At 41.8% G+C, this 14,136-nt stretch overlaps 1 protein-coding gene across 5 annotated transcripts in view; it reads right to left on the minus strand.

Moving 5' to 3' along the window:
• LOC148363806 (calmodulin-binding transcription activator 1-like) overlaps nucleotides 1–13,131 on the minus strand; it is a 183,325-nt gene extending 170,194 nt beyond the window's left edge. For all 5 annotated transcript variants that reach the window (XM_088337864.1, XM_088337862.1, XM_088337863.1 and 2 more), the window contains exons 1-2: nucleotides 12,998–13,131; nucleotides 2,513–2,608 (exon numbers count right to left, since the gene is read on the minus strand). In XM_088337864.1, the coding sequence (XP_088193990.1) occupies nucleotides 2,513–2,608; nucleotides 12,998–13,022 (121 nt within the window). In that variant the 5' untranslated portion in view covers nucleotides 13,023–13,131. The remainder of the gene's footprint in view (nucleotides 1–2,512; nucleotides 2,609–12,997) is intronic.
• Nucleotides 13,132–14,136: the final 1,005 nt, after the last annotated feature.

Here is a 14,136-nt window from a genome sequence, read left to right on the forward strand (position 1 = left end):
TGAAGCATTTTTATCATAATGCATGAAAATGACTATTGTAGCAAATCTTTTTGGTTCAAACAAATATAAATATAATGTGTTCACATTTTTAAGACTTTCGGAAATTGAATTTAAGACATTTTAATGCCAATTAAGGCCTTATTATTAGAATAATGAATTCAATGCCTTTTAAGAGTTTTCACGGATCCGCGGGAACCCTCTTCAAATAGCTGGCTACATTTTTTGGTTTATTTTATTTATCTACATAAATATTAAATTGGATGCAAAAAAAAATCCTTCTGAGCTAGCCATATAGCATTTTGAGTTTAGCCTTTGATTGGGGTTAGATTGAGGGTCCTGGTCTATAACACTTAAAATATCGTTTCAATTTTGTTCCAGCATGTTGTGGCCTGGTTTTAGCCACTAGCTAAATTTAAGGATAGCATCGCTTTGCTAGCCAGCTTGCGTTAACCACTAGCATCAATTTAGTAGTTCATGCTTAGCATGGTCGCTAGCTGCTAATGCTAGTGTTTGCTTAATCTGTCACGGTTGCAATGGCGCCCAATTGGCCCCGCCCGTGTGGCGCCAGCTGCGGCTTGTTAACAGATTGGCTTTCTGTCTATTTTGAACTCAGCACTGTTACGCTTCCTTTGTCAGCCCATCAACGAACTTCTACCCCGCAAGACGTGGGTTCTGACTCATACCTGTCCCTGTTGGTATTTTCTGTACGGTATTGTTCCCGTTTATTTTGTCCTGTTTAATATCAGTTTTCAGTTTAGTTTCCGTCTATTTTTGTCCTGTTTATTATTTTCTCTCGTTTTTGTTGCCGTCTCGTTTGTCCTTTTCATTTTCAATATCCTGATTCATTATCTATCCTGTCTGTCCCGTCCTGTCCGGTATGGACCCCATCTGTCCGATATCAACTCGGCAATTGTAATCGATCTCGTCTGTTTCTGGCTTCCTGTCTTTCCACGCCAGACCGCTGCCTAACGTGCATGACTCCCCATTTCCCGTAAAATAAAAGGCTCATGTGAGAACGTCAGGCGTTTGGGTCCTGATCTTGTTCTGGTTCTTGACATAATCTCATTTGTTAAACCACTACTCCTTGTTAGAACATTTTGTTAGACCTTTATTTAGTGTCATAACACTTTTATAGGATAACGTTAAAATGAATGTTACAACTAGGATACAAAAGTAACGATGTGTGTGCGTGTTTGAGTGTGGGTACTCGTAAAGGCCCCTTTTTGTGACCAATTACAGGATTTTGGGAATTATTGTGTGGATAAATATTCCTTGTTGGAACATTTGATGGTCTATATGCAAATAGAACCTTTTTTAGGGTTTAAATGTGTTTTAGACTTCCATCCATCCATCATCTGCACCGCATATCCTCAGTAGGGTCGCGGGGGTGCTGGAGCCCTTCCCAGATATCCTCGGGCAGTGGGCAGGGTACACCCTGGACTGGTTGCCAGCCAGTGGCAGGGGTTTTAGACTTACGATTTAGGTGAATTTCTTAACAATTATAGAAATATGAAACCCTGTGCAGGTGTCTGTTTACTTGTATATGGGACCTTGAGGGACCATTTTCAGGATTTTTACGATCATTGCAGGGAACAATACTCCTTCTTAGGATATTTTGGTGGTCCTAATGGGACTAGACCTTTTTTGGTGTTAAAACATGTTTTTACAGCTAAGGTATAAGTTAATATCATAATCAGGATACGAAAAAAGAACGTGTGTGTATGTACTTGAATATGTGACCTGGCGTGTTTCTTTGTATAGGCATTTATCAAAAGAAGTCTCAGGGGGCCGTAGAGACTACAGACTACCATTACATCATACCCTGATCTAAAACCTACATGAGGGAAAGGATTGTTTCAAGATTGTTACTATCATTGTGGGAACCAATACTCCTAGTGCGGCTATTTGGGTGTTTTTTTGAGCCACTAGACCATATTTTAAGGTTCAGATTTGTTTTTTTGTTGGTGATAGGAATGAGTGGAGATGTGTTGTAAAAGGATAGTGGGATGTTTGGACGTGTTCTAAGGGATGTGCAGCGCACCTGAATGATGCGGCAGGGGTAAACCAGTGAAAGCTGTCGGGCCCTGCTGTTGAACAGAAGAGTATGTTGTGTCACCCTGACCCAAGTGACATGGCCGCTTTCTTGTGTCCCGTTCCATCTGGAGGGATGAAAGCATGACCAACTTAGGTGCCGAGGTTGGGTGTTTGGGCATTTGGGTTGGCCATGGTCCAAAAATGTTTGTCTGTGTTTTTTTGCTATTTTTTATCCCTTTTTTATTTCCTTTGTTATCGTATGTGTTTGTCTTGCTGTCGATCACCCCTCTTGAGGGATATGACCAAGGTAGATAGATAGATTTGGTTTGAGTGTATATGCAAGGTCTGTCAAAAACCTAAGTTCCTACATCAGATCATTCAGCTGGAGAGCTTTTATAGTCCCTCGCTGAGTTACCCTGTTATAGACAAATGCTAGGCCAACACACGGGTTTGTGTGTCGTTTGTTTGCGTCTCTTACTGTTGGCGTCAGTGTCATCGTTCTTAGGAGGGGTGTGACCCGTGTAACCAACCGCAATCCTGACCATTCGCTCTGGATTTCGAATCTTCTTCAGTCCTACGAAAAGAGAACAAACGGCAGACATATTTGTGAAAAAGCTCTTTGCATTTGTTCTTCATCAACACGTCTTCCCCCCTCCCGAGCCCTCCGATCCGACTCGGGCTGATATAAACGAGGGCCGATCCATTTTCAGAGCATCAATTGTATCCTTTGATCGATCGTCCGCGGTCGAAAACGCTAGCCGTGACTAACTTGTACCCTGCTTTAGTTTCTCTTGGTTTTCTGTTTCCTTGACCACTGTTGCTATGATACAAAGCAGTCCAAGCAGAGAAAGGGTCTTCCGATGCTGTACGGCACTCGGCATTCACGCGGGATCGTCACAGCGCACGACTGGCCGGATAGGGCGCCGTCGCCGCCATGATTCATTCGGCTTTCATTCAGCTCGTAAATCGTAACATTCTCGCTGGGTCTAACACCGGGGGGCTGTGGACAAAAGGTTGGCACGGACGGAAATGGGGAGGGGAGGCTGCTTTCTATTTTAGGATGGTTTAGTTGGACTGGATCTGATCCTCGATATGTGAACATATATATATATATATATATATATATATATATATATATATAACACATATCTTCCTCGCAGCAATAGTCAACCGGGGATAATGGATCGGTATGTGTCCTACCCATTTTAGGTGGGAAGAACGAAAAAAAATACACACAATTGCTCTCTCTGCACCAGCTCTCAGCAATAGTCAATTAAGGTAATGGATGGCGGCCAAAACAGTGCAGTTCATTTTAGGCGGGCCACAACAACACATTCAAGTGGCTTATACAGAGCACTTGTCTGTCAATCAGGGATAATGGATCACCACCAAAACCGTGCATTTCATTCTAGATGACACAGAATGGCGGACGTGCCTTCTGTTTCAATTTTGGATTGTGGTCTATGGATTGGAAAGAGGGCAGCACGGCGGCGCAGTGGTTAGCGCGTATGCGGCACAATTCTGAGGTCGTGAGTTCGACCCCCCTGTGTGGAGTTTGCATGTTCTCCCCGTGCTTACGTGGGTTTCCTCCGGGCACTCCGGATTCCTCCCACATTCCAAAAACATGCATGTCAGGTTAATTGGCTGATCCACATTTTCCCTAGGTGTGAATGAGCGAGTGAGTTGTCTGTCTCCGTATGGCTAGCAACCAGTTCAGGGTGTACCCTGCCCTCTGCTCGAAGATAGCTGGTATGGGCTCCAGCACCCCCGCGACCCTACTGAGGATAAGCGGTGCAGATAATGGATGGATGGATGGATGGATAGATAGGAAACACACAAGTGCAGTTTACTCTTTTAGTAGACAGAATTGTAAAAAATAGCTGCTTGGCACGACAGAAACACGCTCTGCCCTATCTCAATTTTTGGTCTTTTTTTTTTGCCTTTTTGGAATGTTTTCATTCAAATTGGGTCATGTGGTACAAAAAAAAACCAAAAAGAGGTTTATTCATTTTACAATCCCCCTCAAAATTAGCTTATTTTATCATAATAAACAAATAATAATTGGGTTGTAAAAATTCCATAAAAACTAATTTTTTCAACTATTTCACACGACAGCGACGATTTGTAATAAACAATTTAACGATTCAATTTAGAAAAGAGAACCGACCGTTCCAGACAGCCGCAGTATTGTTATCAATATCTCAAAAGCTGAGTAATCTATATAAGCTCCCAAAATTAGGGCATTCTATTAAAAGCCTCCGAATTTTGTAGTCAAACATTCCATGAAAATCCCCCAAAAAGCAGTATCAAGCAATCCAGACAGACGCAGTATGGATATAAGGGAAACCGGTTTCATTTTTCAGTAACCCCCATGAATTAGGCGATTCTATATTTTAAAGAACCATAATTCTTTCGTAAACATTCTATAAAGGTAACAAACAAATGCAATTATGTTTTTTCACAAAATTTCACACAAATTATTGTCATTTCAGTTGGGATAAAAGTATCAAGCGTTCCAGACAGACACAGTATCGTTATTGGTACTGCAAAAATGTTGAACGGTCTGCATTTATATAGCGCAAAATTAAGACATCTATTAAAATAATTTTGTAGTAAATATTCTGTCATGATTACTGATGTGACTCACCTGTGCCCGCCAACCCCCGCGGGTTCTGATTGGCTCCCTGTCACTATTTGAACTCAGTCCTGTCAATCCCCTGTTGTCAGTCCATCTGAGAACCTCAGTGTATACTAGGCAAGCCTTTTCAACCCTGACGCCCGCCTGTCCCGTTTTTGTTCCCGTCTGTCTCCGGCTACGACCCGTTTTGATCCTGACCACGTCTCCTCTCCCGTCCCTACTTCTGACCCGTTTTTGATCCCGACCACATCTGCTCTCCTGTCCCGGCTATCGACCTGTTTTTCCGTCCTTGACACCGCCATCGCTCGCTACGGAAGATCACAAACCGAGTATGAGAGCGACTTGCTTCCTAGCGAACACCGGATTGTGGGCGCACCCCTTCCTCTTTTCTTTAATAAAACTTGTGAGAAACATAACGCAATTGGGTCCTGTTCCCGTTCTGGTCCTGACACTGATTTTGTAGAAAATATTCCTTAAAAGGCAAAAGGGAGCAATGTATTTTCACCCCACAGTGTCGATGTCTTACACACATTATAATTTTTCCAGTTGGGAAAAAGATCGAACGATGCAGACAGCCGTAGTTTCGTTATTGGTATTGCAAAAACTGGTTAATCTATATAATAGGCACCCAAATTTAGGGAAATCGATTAAAAAAGCCCCAAATTTTGGAGTAGACATTCCAGAAAAGGCAGAAAAAATGGAACTATGTTTTTTTCTACACGATAGCAACAATATTTAAAATATCCCTAATGCCCCCAATAAGCAGGCAGGCTTGCATGGCTGACTCCTATCTGTGTGTGAGTGTGTGTGTGATTGGGTAGGTGTGAAGCACATTGTAAAGCGCTTTGGGGGGTCTTCATTGACTTGACAAACCCTATATAAATGCAGACCATTTACCATTTTATATAATGATTCGAGTTAGTAAAGTATCGGCCGATGCAGACGGCCGCAGTATCGTTAACGGTATCGCAAAAACTGGTTAATCTTTGTGATAGGCACCCAAATTTAGGGAAATCGATTAAAAAAGCCCCAAATTTTGGAGTAGACATTCCAGAAAAGGCAGAAAAAATGGAACTATGTTTTTTTCTACACGATAGCAACAATATTTAAAATATCCCTAATGCCCCCAATAAGCAGGCAGGCTTGCATGGCTGACTCCTATCTGTGTGTGAGTGTGTGTGTGAATGGGTAGGTGTGAAGCACATTGTAAAGCGCTTTGGGGGGTCTTCATTGACTTGACAAACCCTATATAAATGCAGACCATTTACCATTTTATATAATGATTCGAGTTAGTAAAGTATCGGCCGATGCAGACGGCCGCAGTATCGTTAACGGTATCGCAAAAACTGGTTAATCTTTGTGATAGGCACCCAAATTTAGGGAAATCGATTAAAAAGCCCCATATTTTGGAGTAAACATTCCAAAAAAGGTAAAAAAAAACTGAGCTATGTTTTTTTCACACAATATCATAATCAGCAGACCATTTACCATTTTATATAATGATTCGAATTAATGAAGTATCGGCCGATGCAGACGGCCGCAGTATCGTTAATGGTGTTGCAAAAACGGATTGATACATCTAAAAAAAAAAACTAAAAACTGGGTCATTCTATTAAAAAGAAGCCCCAAAATTTGGTAGTAAACATTCCATAAAGGAAAAGGACAGCCGCGGTATTGTTTTCGGTATCGCGCAGTATTATCTCACCACGGCTGCTTTTATATCGGCGTGGTCCAGTGCACACGGGCCTTTCAGTTCAAGTATTTTCACGCAATGGGACTCCCGAGCCACGACCTTCCTGCTGCCTCTGGCTACTCTCTGCACGCTCGCTTGCACGTGAAGAGGCTTTAAGTGCTCCGTGGCACAAAATGGACAACGCAAAAATCAAGCACAGGGGGCTCATACTCAATTTATTTTGAGGGCCGACGGAACTTGGGTCTGTTTGAGGTTGGGGCGCGGTGGGTTTTCCGCAAGGAAAGCTCTGATAAAAACATTCCCCATAAAATGAAGCGGTTCATTGATAGAATAAGCTCATTTCAGGAAAATTATAGTCTGTGATGCTTATGTGCTGCCATGGGCCAAACCATTAAGTAGATAGCCAATCATATTGCAGGACAGTGAAGGGACATGGCGTCCCCGTCTTCCCATGATTTCACTCTATGAATTCTATGGCAATTTCAAGTTTCTCTAAAACAAATAATGTTACCAAAACGTTCTGCACCTAAAAATTATTTGATTGAAAAAAACAGGAGATCCCCTGCAATACAGTGTCCCCGCCCTACAACGTTTTCACTTTGCGGTGTGGAATAAGATGTTTTTAGGCCCCTCCTTACGTCATATTTCCTAGTATATGACATCTACAACAAATTATTTCAAACTTTGTTTCTATGGTGCCCGTCTGGTATTGGTCAACGTCATATAAGATGCGTATCTGCTATTGGATTGCGTCACAGTGTAATGAATATGTTAATATGTTATTGGCTGAACTCCTTCCCACAATGCCAAATACTATTCATTAAGTCCAGAATCTTGTTTAAGAAACATGAATTTGTTTCACTACGGGTCTCAAGACATGCGGTGACGCTAAAGGGAGAAGTAACATTCAAACTTTGCAGTGTTTGTGCCTAAGACAAGTTACATCTTTAAGATGTCTATCTGCTATCGGTCAACCTCATATAAAATGCTGGTTTACTATTTGTTTTCATCGCGGCATTATGAAGTTGCAGATATATTATTGGCTGAAGTACTTCCCACAATGCACCATTTCTCTCTTTGTTCAGTTCAGATTCTTGTGTACACTGTGAAAACTGTGAAGTTGGCGATAAAATATTGTATTTATTCGCTATGCACTTGAAAAATGGGAGGTGAAAAAGCCAAACACCGAAAATGGGTCGAAAATGGACCGATCCGATATTTCGGTTGATTTGTGTAATGTTTTGGGATTTTGAGTACAACAGAATTCAGCAAAAAAAAAGAGTATGCTTGTTTGAAATAAAAAAATTAAAAACTAAAAATTGGTTGATTTTGTACTAGTTCGGGTCATTTTTTAAGAACAACCTGAACAATTGGGTTATCTTGTGTAAAACAACCCAGGAAATTGGGTCAAGTTGACCTAAATATTAGGTTGGTGGCAGTTTTTTGACAATGTGGGTCCTAAGGTTTGCAGCGATACTAATAGGAGAAGTAAAACCGTGATAACCATGGAAACAAAGCTTCAGATTATCAAGAAATAAGAAAAAAGACACACAAATCGCTAACCTTGCTATGTCACATGGCCGTTATATTTTGGTACTATCATTAAAAATAAGTAAGGCGATAAAAACAAGGAAATCTTTGAAGGGAATGAATATCCTCGCAAGTGCAAGATGTGAAATCAGTTTTAATTATAATCTGCTTTCCTTTCCATTATCAATCAACCTGCTTACTCCACTAAACCAGCTCGAGCCATTGCACACTAAAGGTATATAAAATTTATTTTTCAGTTACATGGTTAATTATTTTGAATGTTATTTCATCATATGCACTTATTTAAAATATGAGTGGTACTAGTCTGTTATTTTAATGATCCATATGGGGTACCGGGGGTTCGGAAGGCGCTAGTTAATTAGCATAGGTCTTTATCCCTCGCCATACGGCCATTTTACTTTGCAATCCCCACCTCAGAACAGATAAATGCCGTATCTCGGGGGTCTACTGTACATCGATTTCAGACCTTCTTCCTCTTAGCCATGCTGCACTAACATTAAACTTTCATAGGAAGGCGGGAGCCTCAAACTATCAATTGGTCCACAGTCCAAGAACAGGAAGAAGCTAAAAATTCCCCTCTCTCCTTGAAGACACACTACCGCTCCCTAGTGGAGGTCCCGGATCATTCATCACCCCCACCCCAATGAATACCCGGATAAAACCCGTCCTCGTGAATGTCATCCCGCCAGGTAATCTGCGAGCGTCTCCTGGTTTTCTCACGCGTGGCCTGTTTGTTGGCTGTGAAAAGGGAAAGCAATCATGGGAGCGCGTTGATGAGGGGAGGCACCGGGGCGTGTGTATAAACAAATCAAGTGAAACACACTGAATAAAACATAAATTAATGAATCCACGGCCACGCCGTGGCGATAACGTCGCCGCCTCTTCAATAATGCATGAAGCCGTGCGTAACAGTCTGGATTAAACGCTGCCTGTGAGTGATAATGACCTCAAGAGTTCAATGGAATGGGGTACGGTGGGGGGGGTCCAATTTGAAACAAGTGATTCAAACGGTTACTACTAGGTGTGGGCGGATCGATTCAAATATCGATATTATCGATACTAGGCAGGTACTTGGATCGGATTGGTACTAAAATCCTGGGATTGATACTTTGCTCCTCTGCTGCTTTTCTCCATCTCAGTTGGGTTTGGTGATTTGAAGCACCCTCGGGATTGGTTAATAGTCAACTTTTTGTCTCATACTCTGAACCCAAAGTACTCGAGGAACAGTTTGTGCTTCGTGGTTATTGAATTTCTTTCCATACAAGGGATGCAACCAATTAGGCGCCAAAAATCGATAACAACAATGGAATTCAGTGTCGTCTTTTGTCGCCAGACACGTTTTTTTTCAACAGAGTGAGGCATCTCTACATGAATATCCTCTCTTCTTAGAGTCGCTCATGCGCAACAGCATCTTTGATTCAAGCGGTGACATAAACATACAGAAATGGCGGCGTCAACATCAAGTACCGAAACTTGTTTGGGAGTGTTCTAGCCTGGATACGGCCATTATAAAGATTACTTGCAAAGCCTTGCATATCATGGCAGTACCTCAATGATGCATGAACATTTAAAGAGGAAGAACATCAGACAGTTGGACAAAACAGGGGGTTAATTGATTTTATCGATTACTTGTTGCAGCTCTAACCTGAACCAACTCACCACACTATAAAAACTCAAGCGGGAGCTATGAAAATAATGGGTTTTTTTGGGCTTAAATGTTGTAGAGGTTTGAAATCAAAGAAAAGGAAACTCAAAAACAAAGCGGGTGGGTCTACGAAAGCAGAGAGTTTATCACCTGCGTCTTGCTAGTCTGTCGCCTGGAGCATAACGATAGCAACCATGTCCCACCTTAGTTTGTGGCCCGTTCCCGCTCAATAATCGCGGTCCTGCTTTCCTTGGAACCTAAACCCAGTCGCCGGTCATGCAACACTTTCCCTGATTCTTCTGCACGGTGGTGAGACTTTAAAATCTGCATCATATTTCAAGATTGACGCATGACATTGCGAATATCTATTTATTTAAAAGAAATATAACTTTTGATCAGGTCTTTAACAACTGGTCGACATTGTTGACACAAATCAATAATAGATAATGGATGGATGGTGCAGATAATCCATCCATACATTATCTGCGCCGCTTATCCTCAGTAGGGTCGCAGGGGTGCTGGAGCCCATCCCAGCTATCTTCAGGCAGTGGGCAAGAGACACCCTGAACTGGTTGCCAGCCAGTCGCAGGGCATTAATAGAAATAGTCGAAAATACATTTCATCGTCAGTTATTGTCGCCAGACACATATTTCTGATTGAATGAGGCATCTTGCAGGATTATAATGCTGAGAGTCGCTCATGCACAACACCGTCTCTTTCTCGGGTGGTAACATACAGAAATAATGGCGTCAAACATCGCGTATGTGAAGTAAATGGTAGAAACTTCGTTTGGGAGCATTTCAGCCTGAATATGACTAATAAAATACATTTGAATACTTCTTTGTAAAAAAAAAAAGCTTGAGCGTTATGCCAGACTGTGCCTGGCAAACATATTCAAAATTAAATGCAGGCTGTGCAAAGAACAAACATCAGTTGTTAAAACCTTTTGATTTCAAACTGTTGAGAATTGTCAAGTGCTTTTGTTACAGACTTTGCAGTTGACCACTGAATATACTTAACAAAATGCAGATATTATTTGTTTGCTGTTCTACTACTGCTAAAGAGCCTGTTCTTGGTTTACAAGGATACAAAATGTTCACTTGATTTAATTTATGATTAATTTGCCTGTCCCTAAATATGGACAGAGGTTTATTTATGGATTCATGTTTCTAAAAAGAACACAGTGCCTGTTTCCTGGGCAGCACGGTGGCGCAGTGGTTAGCCCGTCACAATTCTGAGGTCATTAGATCAAACCTCCTGTGTGGAGTTTGCATGTTCTGCCCGTGCTTGCGTGGTTTCCTCCGGGCACTCCAGTTTCCTCCCACATTCCAAAAATATGCATGTCAGGTTAATATGCTGGTTCGAATTGTCTGTCTCTGTGTGCCCTGGCAACCAGTTCAGGGTGTCCCCTGCCCACTGCCCAAGATAGCTGGGATGGGCTCCAGCACCCCCGCGACCCTATCGAGGATAAGCAGAGGAATGCGCGCACACTCGATCCAGGGATCGATGGTCGCGGAAGTGGATTGAAATCAGAACTAAGGAGTGGGCAAAAATCAAACAGATCAGGCCGAAAATAAAACAGGATCAAAACACAGGCAAATTCAAAGGACTTGGCATATCACACAGAGTCTAGCAGGAGTTTTGCAGACGCTCTGACACCAGGCAACTCGCAAGACTGTGTTTATGTAGTCCGGCAGCAATCTGTCAACGCGTTTCAGCTGGTGTCAGTAGGCGGGGCCAATTGGGCGCCGTGGCAACCGTGACAGATTTCAGCTTCATGTTAAAATTAAGAAAAAAAATATATTTATCCGATTATTCTAATCGTTTCAATAGTCAGTGACTAGTCGATTATTAAAATAGTAGTGTGTTTTAGCCTTACTCTTGATAGAAATGAACTAGGGACTTGCTTCTTTTTTGGCATACTCAGAAATGTATGGGTCCGGCTCACTGGACCAATTTTGACATGGCTCCTTTAAATGGCCCTAGTATTTACTTGAATCGTATGTATATTTTCCCCAGTATCTCTGTGCAGTAGTACCTCTACTTATACTATTCGGCATACGAGGTTCGCGTCTGACTAAAGTGTTCCTCGATCAGTTTTCTGCAACCACTAAGGGTTTGCCGGTATGCACCAACAGCATTCTTGGTGTATAAGACAGGTGAGACAATTGCAACACTCTTGCCAAGTGGTTTAGTCCGTTAATTCATTGGTTGCAGGGCGCCGTTCATTTCCACGATTGCGCATTGTTTACGGAACACTTCGATGATATTTGATTTCCAGCCATGGGTCCGGCAAAAAGAGGGGAGGAAAACAGAAATAGGGCTTCCCTCACAATTGAAAATAAACAAAATATCATCCCCAAATTCGAGAGTGGGAGTAGAGTCGCCGATTTGGCACTCTGACGAAGACAGTGATCCAGGTGAGCTGATATTAACTGCAGAAATTAAGGATGCGTTTGCTTGCTGGGGAAAACTGCGGTCTGGATAAGGCCAGAAGCAGTTGGAAATGGAAATGTTTTAACTGTTCGAAACATTTTGAAAATAATCTGCGTTACAGACAGACACAACAATTGCTGGATCACTATTTTATGCGTCCAAAATCGTGCCAAGTGCATTACATTTAAAGGGACTTTTTCCATTGAATTCTTTTCATTTGGTTGTTGTTGTTTGAACTGTGCCCGGTTAATAACGCTTTGTGCTGTTTAGTAACTTCATCGTTAGCATTTCTTTAGCCTAATTTCTTGTTTTATTTATACTCTTCTGTATATTTATGAACATCGACTGAACATCAGTGTACCATCAGGGCAGTTACAGTTGATTTAATGGAGGTTTGGTTGCATTTAATTACCTTGGTACGGATGAATCCCGTTTCCAATCATTTCAGCAGGAAAACCTGTTTCAATATACAAACGTTTCGGTATACAACGTCTCCGCTGGAACCAATTTAATTCCTAAGCAGAGGTACCACTGTATAATAGATACATGATTCTCAGTATCTCCCAGCCTCACCTGAACACCGAAACACATGGACATAAATATGAAGAGGCGCAGATCGTCCGCGCATGCGCACAACACGGAGAGCTCCCGAGTGTTGTGTGTCAAGAATTGAAAGTCGATCCCACTTTGAAGAGGGGGGCGCGCATAAACACGCGCACGCGCAGAGCATCTGAATTCCTTCAGCATCATCTCCACAGCATCGTTTCATTTGAATGTATTCGCTCCCGTTAACTCCATTGAGGTTATATATGCCGTGGCTTTTCTGAGTAGCACCAAAAACCAGCCCGCCTCCGTGTTTTCCGGACGGACGGGAAAAGGAGGGAAAGCCCGGCTTTCTTTAGTCTCCCACTTGCCCGCGTCCCGTTGTCGCTTTACGTCGAGGTTAGGCGACGCGACACGAATGAAAATGTCAAAATGTGAAGCCAAATAGTCGTCTTACCTTCCGGCTTGTTTTCGGCAGCCATTTCCCCTCCACCGCGCGCCTCATCCCTCCTCCTCCACCTCCTCCTCCTCGACTCGACCTAGTGCTGGTGCTTGGGGAGGGAGGAGGGGAGGGGTGAGTGGTAGGCTTCGCGAGCACACGCGCGCGCGCGCGCACTCGGAGAGGACAGCTCAAGGAGGGGGGCGGGGCCGAGAAGTTGCCTGGGATGGAGTGATGGCAAATCCGCGTCTTTTTGTGGGGACACGGCTTTTTCGGCTCGCAAATGGCTCAATTGCTTAAACCCACACATTGCCAACTATTGTGTAACATAACACACGAAATGACTAGAAGATAAAGATTCGAAGGAAAAAGGAATAGAACAAGGAGAAAAAAAGAAGATGTAGGAGGAAAAAAAGAATAGTAGATGAAGATGAAAGAAGCAAAAAGAACAAGTAGAAACAAAGAAGAGTTAGAATTGTTTTAGTTGTCAGTGAGAACAACATATTGAACATTGGTTACAACGAGAAGGAAAAGAAATGGAAACAAAAAAGAAAACAAAAAATAAAAAAGACGGAATCAAGTTAGAGAGGTGGGAGAAAAAAGAGTAGGAGAAAAAAGAATGAAATGAAGTTAAAATGAAGCATAAGATGTAAAATAAGGAAAAGAAACAGAATAATTTCCTAAACATATGTAGGGGATAAAAAGAAGAAGGATTAGGAGCAGGAAAGAGAAGGAGAATGATAAGAAGAAGAAGAAAATGTAAGGATACAAAAGAAAAAAAACTAAGATCAAAACAATGAGAAGAAGAAGAACATATAAATAAGAAACATTTCTAAAAAATAGAGAATGAGAAAACAAGAAGGAAAAGCATATCAGAGGTAAAATAATGAAAAGAAGACAAGGAAATGTAAAGAAGACAAGAAGTAACAGAATAATAAAACAAAAAAGAGAAGTAGGGCGAATAATGAAAATAAGAAAAAAAGTACACAAGAAACAGAAGAATAATAAAATGAAAAGGGTAAAAAGAAATAAAAGTAAAAAGCCGGGAAAAGGAGAAATGAAGTAAAACTACTAAGCGCAAAATGGTAAAAGAAACAAAAGAAGAAAAAGCAAAAGTAAAAAGGAAGGAGAAAAAATTAAGAAAAAAGAATGAAAAA

The sequence above is a fragment of the Urocampus carinirostris genome, chromosome 6 (genome assembly GCF_059441175.1).
Source record: "Urocampus carinirostris isolate Australia breed hairy pipefish chromosome 6, RoL_Ucar_1.0, whole genome shotgun sequence".
Taxonomy (NCBI): Eukaryota; Metazoa; Chordata; class Actinopteri; order Syngnathiformes; family Syngnathidae; genus Urocampus; species Urocampus carinirostris.